Source organism: Lygodium microphyllum, chromosome 28, assembly GCF_053477565.2.
Source record: "Lygodium microphyllum isolate KBCC chromosome 28, Lygodium_microphyllum_v1.1.10, whole genome shotgun sequence".
In the NCBI taxonomy this organism is placed as follows: Eukaryota; Viridiplantae; Streptophyta; class Polypodiopsida; order Schizaeales; family Lygodiaceae; genus Lygodium; species Lygodium microphyllum.
Genome location: NC_141162.1, coordinates 4,897,917 through 4,907,384, shown reverse-complemented (window position 1 = coordinate 4,907,384; position 9,468 = coordinate 4,897,917). Strand labels below are relative to the sequence as shown.

Genomic DNA, 9,468 nt, shown 5'->3' with positions numbered 1-9,468 from the left:
ACATGACTTTTTTTTAAAAACCACAAATGATATTTTTCTGCTAATATATTTTCTCTCTAGGATATTTTATAAGGCATTTTCAAAAACCTCTTTTTGCTACAATACCTACTAAAAATGACACAAAATGAGTAACGAGCTACTAAATGTCTTTCCTCCACCTATCTTTGCTTCCAAAAACTCCACACTTGTTATCCCTTGCTATTTGTGAAGGGTCCTATGTACCTTCAAGGCATATACAACCTATACAACATCATTTTGGATTTTCCTAAACTAAAAATAAGATAGGAAATGAAAGAAATGAAAAAGAAATGGATCATGATACCACTCAGATTGAGCTAGAGGAGAGAGAATACAAGTACAAAAGAAAGAAAGGAAAAGAAAGATTAGAACATTATGCTTTGGTGGAAATGAAACATAGTCTCTTACATCTTTTTATACCTAGGCCAATGTAGCACTAAGTATTTATGAAATAAATCTCAAAAATACATACCTAAATACACTTCATTACATGGCGTGCATGTCACAAGGTCTAAAGATCCTTGATCCACATCAAGACTAGAACTTGCTATCATACTTCAAAAAGCTTCCAAGATGAAAGTGGAGGAGTATCAAAGTTGTAGAAAGTCCATGCATTCATATCTTGTATGATCTGTCCCCTGCGACACCATCCTCATGGAAAAGCACCTCAATTTCTTCAAGATCCTTCTCATTGAAAATTTTCACCTTGGTTGTGCCTCAAATAGGTACTACATCAACTTGGTCGTGCGTCGAATAGGGACTACATCATCAACTTGATGCTGCACCCAAGCAAGGGCAATCTGACTGGGTATGCATCCTTTTCACCATGACTAAAACTTGCGAGTGAACTTCACCTTGGTTGTACCTCGAATAGGTACTACATCATCAACTTGATGCTGCACCCAAGCAAGGGCAATCTGACTGGGTATGCATCCTTTTCACCATGACTAAAACTTGCTAGTGAACTTCAAGAAGCTTGCCAAGATAAAAGTGGAGGAGTCTCAGAGTTATAAAAAGTCCATGCATCCATAGCTGGGGGAAATCTCTCTCCTGCAACAGCATCCTCATGGAAAAGCATCTCAATCTCTTGAAGGTCCTCCATAGTGAGTTTCACTTTCAGCGCGCTGATATTCTCATCGAGATTTTTCAACTTGGTTGTCCCTGGAATAGGGACAACATCATCTCCTTGATGCTGTACCCAAGCAAGGGCAAGCTGACCTGGTGTGCATCCTTTTCTTGCAGCCAGCCCATTCAACCCATCAAACAGCAATTGGTTTTTCTCCAAGTTTTCTCCCTTCAATCTAGGCTGTGCATACTATCGAACAATCCATTTAAATAGTTGATTAGCACAAGTATAAGCCATGGTACACAATCAACCCCTTTCTAATCACAATATTCTGATACTGGTTTTAAAGGGAAAGAAAAACATGTTTGCCAATGTGCATTGTTCTGGTAAAGCTAGCTCACAACTACTTGTAGCCTTCAGATCTCTGGTCTACACAAATGATGTATAAAGCCATATTAAACTGAGCTTCAAACTACACGGATAGCGTCAGAATCAGACACATACCTTCCGAATATCATTGTCAGCAAGACCTTGCAGAACTTTTGAACCAGCAGAGAAGAAACCCCGGCCAAGTGGGCTGTAAGCCACTATACCTATTCCCAACTCTCTGGTTACAGATGAGAAAACTGCACGTGAGGAAAACTTCAAACACGGAAACACTTGCATGTCAGTTGATCTAAAACATGTGTGAGCTGACAGTATGCTCAACAACCTGCAGGTGGGTATAATATCCTTTTCCACGTCACGTGTCCACAGTGACCATTCTAACTGGACTGCAGTGATGGGATGTATGGCATGGGCTCTTCTTATGGTCGATGCACATGCCTCTGAAAGGCCCAGGTATCTCACCTTTCCTTCCTGCACTAGTTTTTTCATCTCTCCAACCTGCAATGCTTAGTACATGTAGAACTTACTGAGATTCCTGTTTTGTCTGGTAAGATGGCCACAAACCTTGTGACTTCATTCATTTGAAAGATCTGGAATTGTCTCCATTTCAGTTTCCCATTCCTTAAACCAAAAGGTTGCGCATGCATTGCTCTCATTCAACTGGATTGTAAAATATGCATTATTTGTGCATGCATGGTCAACTACAGGAGGGCAAGCAACCACCCCAATTCCCCTTTCCTATAGTAGACAGGCCTTCAAGGCTGATTAGGAGAACTCACAGTAACTTCAATTGGAACCCTCGTATCAACACGGTGCTGGTAATAAAGATCAATGCAATCCACATCAAGTCTCTTCAAGCTTGCGTCACAAGCAGACCGCACATAAGGAGGATCTCCTCTGAACTCAACTTGGCCATCCTTAAAGCATATGCCAAACTTTGTAGCAAGTTGAACCTTATGCCGGATACCTTTCAAAGCCTGCAAAAATGAAAGACTGAGTGCAACAGTCCATCGATAAAATACAGTATTTTCTGAATTGTTCTAAGACACATCAATATCATCACAGAGCTCATCATCACAGAGCTCACAAATGTTTGAAGAAATTTAGAGCATGAACCATTCTCTAGAAGTACAACAAGCTCAGATGTTTACTTTGCAGTAGATCAAATTTAGCAAGCTATTGTCTACTTTGTTCCACATTGCTTCAACTAATTGCTATGTATTTCTAAACGAATCGACAGAAAGAGTATCCATCACTACCCCTGTGACGGACAAGACCAGCTGTATGGCCGCAGAAAAACAGGCAAAATGTTCCAGTAAGTTAGTGATAGAGAATTGAAAGGTTTCATAAGATGAAAGTGCAGTGTCTGCTTTGAGACAAAGCATTAAAGCATTTGAACGAGCTGAACGCAGTGACTTCGGTTAAGGTTTGAAGCTTACCCTCTAATAAAAGCCCAATCAAATCATGAGATGCCTGGAACGAAGCTAATGGCTTAAGCTTTAATAATCGGAAATGTTTTGATGGACAACAAGAAATTGCTCTATGAGCATGGAAAATGCAAGATGTTTCGATAAAGCATTGAATCATTAGAATAGGGCGAAATGCAGTGTCTGCTTTGCCACAGAGCATTGAATTACTTAAGCAAGGTGAAATGCAATCTCTGCTTTGAGATAAGCATCACATCATTTGAAGATAAGGTGAAATGCGGTGTCTTTAGTTGAATCTTGTTGCTTAAACTCGAATAAATCCAAAATGATGCCATGCAATGCGATGGAGCAGTACTGTCTTTGAAAGGCCTGAAGCTAAGTTAACTGCTGCAGTTCTGATCAACGGAAATGCTTCAGATGGAGGAGAGGAGACGAAACTCGCCTTGCCGAGAAGGATCTCGTTGAGGAAGGGGCCATAGTTATCAGAGGTGTCGAGGAAGGTGATGCCAGAGTCGACGGCGTGATGGATGAGCTTGATCATCTCGTCCTCGGGCTTCGACCCGCCATAGATGCCTGACATTCCCATACAACCGAGGCCCTGCATGGACACCTCCAGTCCCTGCGATCCGAGATTCGTGCGAGGCACCTGAGGGGAAGCCATGGCCTCTCTCTTTCTTTCAGAAGTTCCTTCCGCCAGGCTAGCTGGTAATCTCTCTCTCTCTCTCTCTCTCTCTCTCTCTCTCTCGCTCTCCAAGATATTCACTCAGCCTACAGGCAAGTCGGAGAAGTGTTTTGGGCAAACCAAACATTTACAATGTGGATATCTAGCTGAAGTTTTGGTGGTAGGTTTGTTAGCAACAATTCTATCTTACCCTCATAAAAAGTTGGAATGAGTCTAACATTTCTTACATATTCCCTTTACAATCACTTAATAGATCAACGTTCATGATTAATTACACTCACCTAATCTAATGGTTACTACCCACCATCGAATATTATTACTTGTTGAATAGTATACCCTCACTATAGATGTAATGGTATCGATCCAAGTGATTGGTAGACATGAAGCTATTAATGATGCATGAGTTTTAGGACTTTTTGACAATAGGTTTTTGGGACATGGTTAGGTTAGGGGGTCTAACTTTCTTTTTTTGGGGGGGATGGGAAAGGGGGGCAAGGGGAGTGGAGAGCATTAAGTATTTGGTAGGTGATTAGGGTTCATGTGGGGGGTCAAGTTAAGGGGCCTAGCATTTTGGGAGCTGAGGAGTTAGGATTGATCAGAGAAAAGTCATTAGAGTTAATGAATGGGGCAACCATGTTTGGGAGAGAGGGGTTTAACGTTTAGGGTGAAGCTAGGATTTGGGTTTGGTTTGGCATCTTGAGGGCTCGGGAGTCATATTGAGAGAGAAGGCGCCTTCACCAAAACTCCTAATTGGGGGCTTGAAGAACTTTTCACACCTTATTAAACATAAACATGAATTTCACTTGCATAGAAAAGTCTTGAATGGAAGAAAAGTTTAAACCCTAACACACCTTTAGTGCGTGTCTACCAAAAAGTTTACTCACTATACAAAATTGTATGCAAGTCTACATTATATAAAGTCCATATAAGCTCTTATCTTCTTCAATGAAGCTTTTATTATATTCTGTCTCTCTAAGCGTCAAAAGAAAGTGAAAGTTTTAAACACGATCGTAGTATGATTCTTTGTATGTATGTGCACACACACACACACACACACATGTGTATACTTTATCAACTCATTAGGCTACCTGTCCAAAACAAGATTAAATCTTGAAATTCAACATGGGAAGCTTCTATTAAAGGTGAAAACAAATCTAGCAAGATACATATCATTAGGAGAGTTATGAACTCACCTTTAGGCCTTGTAAAAATTGCCATATTATTATTCTATTTAAAAAAGAGGGTCCACAAATAACTATATCCATTGTGCCTCAAAACTATACCATATAGCATATCATTGGAAAGGTCTTAATGAGAGTATTCTAACACACCAACCTGACAAATTTGGAGTCTATGTGCTCAAGTTATAGTCTCCCAACTAAAATAAAACCTCAAAATTTTCATAACGGTAGCCTCATCCTCATTCAACCTTCTGGAATATTCCTTAGAATCGCCAAGAGCTTAAAAGGCCCAAAAGTGTTTCGCATCTCCCCTTATATAGGGAGATTGCATACCTAATGGAATATAAATGGAGCTATGAGTCAAGAAGAAAGAATATGTCCCATACCAAAGAATACAGACTTAAAATATGATATATAACATGACTGGCATTCTTAATAAAATGATTAGACATAAATACATACTTATGACTGGCATTCTTAATAAAATGATTAGACATAAATACATACTTATTATTTTGAAGAAATTTGGGTAAAAATTACTCGCATTTTTTGGTAAGAAAGCCGCAGAGACAACATGAATAATAGAGCATGTATTCAAGCTTAAGTCCAAAACAAAATATGTTAATCCATACCAAAGCTTATAACATCACATTCATAACCAATTGAATTCTTTAAGTTATCACCTATTGCAAAATCACTTTAAATATGCCAATAATCACACTCTTCTAATGCTTCCTTATGCATGTCAAATCATTGCTTATTTAAGTCTAAGCATAAGGCTCACAATAAAAATCTAATCTCAATCATATGTGTCTCATAGGACGTGTTGTTAAACAATGACAACAAAGAATTGTTGTTATTCTTAACTTTCAATCCCCAACATTAAAAATACAATTGAGGAAATTATGCAACTTACTACATTTTGATAATTTGCTTATTGTTGCAATCTCATGTAAGCTAAATGTAGATGTGTGTGTGTGTGTGTGTGTGTGTGTGTGTGTGTGTGTGTGTGTGTGTGTGTGTGTGTGTGTGTGTGTGTGTGTGTGTGTGTGTGTGTGTGTGTGTGTGTGTGTGTGTGTGTGTGTGTGTGTGTGTGTGTGTGTGTGTGTGTGTGTGTGTGTGTGTGTGTGTGTGTGTGTGTGTGTGTGTGTGTGTGTGTGTGTGTGTGTGTGTGTGTGTGTGTGTGTGTGTGTGTGTGTGTGTGTGTGTGTGTGTGAGAGAGAGAGAGAGAAGAGAGAGAGAGAGAGAGAGAGAGAGAGAGAGAGAGAGAGAGAGAGAGAGAGAGAGAGAGAGAGAGAGAGAGAGAGAGAACTAAAGTTACACCATGTCTAAGCATAAGCATCACAATAAAAATCTCATCTCAATCACATATGTCTCATAGGATGCGTTGTTAAACAATGACAACAAAGAGTTGTTATTATTAACTTTCAAGCCCCAATGTTAAAAATACAATTGAGGAACTTGTGCATCTTAGTACACATTGATAATGGCAACAAAGATCTCTCTCTCTCTCTCTCTCTCTCTCTCTCTCTCTCTCTCTCTCTCTCTCTCTCTCTCTCTCTCTCTCTCTCTCTCTCTCTCTCTCTCTCTCTCTCTCTCTCTCTCTCTCTCTCTCTCTCTCTCTCTCTCTCCATATGTGCAATTAAGTGTATATATGTGTGCACACGTATGTATATATACATGTACACATGTATGTACATATATGTGTGTGTTTCTATTTTTATAGTCTCATAAGTATGTGTTCAGTCTCTCTCCCTCTTATCCTTTATTTTTTTCTTTGAAGCCGCCTATCTCTCATCTTTTTTATCTTATATTATATATGCATATTGCAATTATACACAATTATACATATAAGACATAGTTTTTATACATATTATATTTTTATATATACTTACAAATATAAGGACTTTTTATACATATATACACAATTAATTTATTTATTATAAAAGCTTAAAAAGGTTTAAATATTATTTCTAGATGTAAAGATGTTAAAACATGTTAGATTTAATTTTTGAAAAGCTAGTTGTACAAGAAAATGAAAAGCAAAAATATAAAAAGATGTCTTCAATGTATTTTGAGTGCAAAAGCCTAATATAAATTATAAATACATGCATGGGAGAGAAACACATCCATAAATGGAGGGAGATTGTACCCAATCTTATATCGTGAAAGCTTTGTGGATTTCTCTTCTCTTTTAGAATTTGTTCTTCTCCTATTTTTCTTTCAACTTTTGTCTAGTGAATGATGAAGGCTAGAAATGTTTGGAATATCAATAGAAATTGTGGTCATGGGAATAAGTGGTTTCTTTCCATAAACAATTTCAAAAGATACTCTACCTATAGTAGAATGTGGTGGTTTCTTTCCATAAACAATTTCAAAAGGTGCTCTACATGTAGTAGAATGTGGTGGGTTACTATAGGCAAATTGGACAATATGCAAGTATTAATGCCAGTTATTTGGTTTATCGATATAGTGTAACATCTAAGAGGGAAAGGATAACACTATTAGTTACTTCAATTTGGCCATTTCTTTTAAGGTGGAAAGTGGCAGTAAAGTCCATCTTAGAACTTAGTTTTTTTTTTAATACTACAAAAAAATGATTACAAATCTTAGAAAGTATGACCTTAGGAAATGTGTGATAAGAAAAGATAGTGTTAATGAAATTTTTAGCAACTTGTGAAGTAGAGAAAGTAGTTTTAGAAGGAATAAAATAAGCATGTTTACTTAATCTATCAACTCTTGTCCAAATTATATCATGGTGTGCAAACGTTATTGAAAGACCAACAATAAAATTCATAGAAATTTGTTCCCCTGGTCCATTAGGTATAGGTAGGGGTATAAGCACTCCATAGGGTTTTCTATGATGATATTTAATGCATTAATATACATTACATACATATAAAAATTTTACAATATCATGATTCATTATAGGCAAGTAAAAATATTATTTGCATCCAACTATAGTAGATTGAATTCCTCTATGTCCCATATAAGTAGGTACATACATTTCAATCATGGCAATATCTCAAAAAGGTGTAGTAACACACAACTTTCTTTGATAATACAAAAATCCATTTATATAAGTGTAATTATAAAAAACTATGGTGTTGATATTTTAAAATCATTACCAAATGAAATAAAAATCAAGATCTAAAACATAAGTAGGAATCATTGTATAAAAAATTTGAACTTTAATAGTGGAGATAAATCAAAACCAAGTAAATGATGAGCTGCAATATTTTCTATTGGCATACAACTTAATGCATCTACAACCACATTAACATTACCTGATTGGTATTGAATCATAGAATCAAAATTTTGAATGAAAGTAAGCCATATAATGTGTTCGTCAGAAATAAGAGATTGATTCAACAAATGTTTTATGGTCTATTGATTTGTTTTGACATAATATAATATTTTCAAATATCTAAAGCATAAACTATAGCCAATAATTCTTTATCATATGTACTATAGCTTTTTTTAAAAGGCTTTAGTTTGTGATTCTCATAAGCTATAGGATGATTATTTTGCATTAATTTGCACCTATATCTGAACCATTAGCATCAATGTAATGACAAGAAAGAAAGGGCAATTGAAGGATAGGTGCACGAGTCAGAAGATATTTCAAAGTGTCAAAATATTTGCGTTGACTAGGGTTCACAAAAAATTCTTATGTAATAACATAATAAAAGGTCAAGCTATTAATGAAAACTTTCAATAAACTTATGGTAAAAACCTACTAATCTAAGAAAAGATTGAACTTCATGCACACCCTTAGAATTAGGCTAATATTTTATAGCTTGAATTTTCTTAGGATTTACAATGATACTTAATTAAGCAGGAACTATGTATCCCAAATATTCAATTTAATTTTGAAAGAAAAAACTCTTACCACAATTTACATATAAGTGATTTCTATGAAATAAATCAAACACTATACTAAGATGTTTCTTATGCTCATCTCTATCTATTGAAAACAAGTATATCATCAAAGAAAATAATCACGAAACATTGATCATCTAGAAAAATTATATTAAGCATCTAAACTTAGCTAGTACATTAGTAAGACCAAAGGGCGTAATAATAAACTTATAATGTCCCAACTATGTCCTAAATGTGGTCTTAAAATATATCAACTAAATCCATACGAATTTGATGATATCTTGATTTGAGACCTATCTTGTTAAAATTTTTGGGGCCCCTAAGTTTATCAAGTAAATCATCTACTTTTGAAATAGGATAATAATGTTTAATAATTGTCTAATTTAAAGTTTTTTAAAACCAACAAGATAGTTTCACCAAAACAAGAGTAAGTGTAGGATGAATCAAATCCTTATTTAACAATTTAGTTGCTTGTAATTGAATTTCTTCTTGTGAAAATGACTATCCCTATATGGAGCTTTATGCTGTGGAGAAACCCTAAGGAAGAGTTCCATTTTCTAATCTAGATCTTCTCAAGATGGTGGCAATTCAAGTGGATAATAATCTATAAGACAATCTAAAGAGTTTTGTCATGTAGGTGACAATGTAGAAGATTTAGAGGTTCCTACTTCAATTGCAAACTCATGCCTCACTCATGCATGCCTTGTGTTTCTTTCTAAGTGCTCTTTTAGCTTGCGGATGACGAATCAGTGAAAACAATTCAGTCTCATGATCAGTAGTCAAGGAAATTGTTTATCCTTAAAATTCAAAAGTGATTATGTGAGT

The 9,468-nt window shown here is 36.0% G+C and overlaps 1 protein-coding gene across 2 annotated transcripts; it reads right to left on the bottom strand.

The window, feature by feature from the left end:
• Positions 1-372: 372 nt before the first annotated feature.
• Positions 373-3,713, bottom strand: LOC148011143 (putative aldo-keto reductase 2). Of its 2 annotated transcripts, XM_087669991.1 has the most exons (5): positions 3,341-3,712; positions 2,251-2,448; positions 1,797-1,969; positions 1,589-1,691; positions 373-1,333 (listed from the first exon to the last, which is right to left on the bottom strand). In XM_087669991.1, the coding sequence occupies exons 1-5, from the start codon at positions 3,557-3,559 to the stop codon at positions 986-988; spliced, it is 1,041 nt and encodes a 346-aa protein (XP_087526117.1). In that variant the 5' UTR covers positions 3,560-3,712; the 3' UTR covers positions 373-985. The 2 variants fall into 2 exon arrangements, with proteins under 2 accessions (XP_087526117.1, XP_087526116.1); XM_087669990.1 differs by having other exon boundaries at positions 1,589-1,969; positions 3,341-3,713.
• Between the last annotated feature and the right edge of the window lie 5,755 nt (positions 3,714-9,468).

Coding starts and splice junctions, on each gene's coding strand:
- LOC148011143 (XM_087669990.1), bottom strand. CDS start 3,559: ATGGCTTCCCCTCAGGTGCCTCGCACGAATCTCGGATCGCAGGGACTG. Junction 1,970..2,250: donor GGGTTCCAATTGAAGTTACT/GTGAGTTCTCCT, acceptor TAAGCATTGCAG/GTTGGAGAGATGAAAAAACT. Junction 1,334..1,588: donor CTGACAATGATATTCGGAAG/GTATGTGTCTGA, acceptor ATTGTTCGATAG/TATGCACAGCCTAGATTGAA.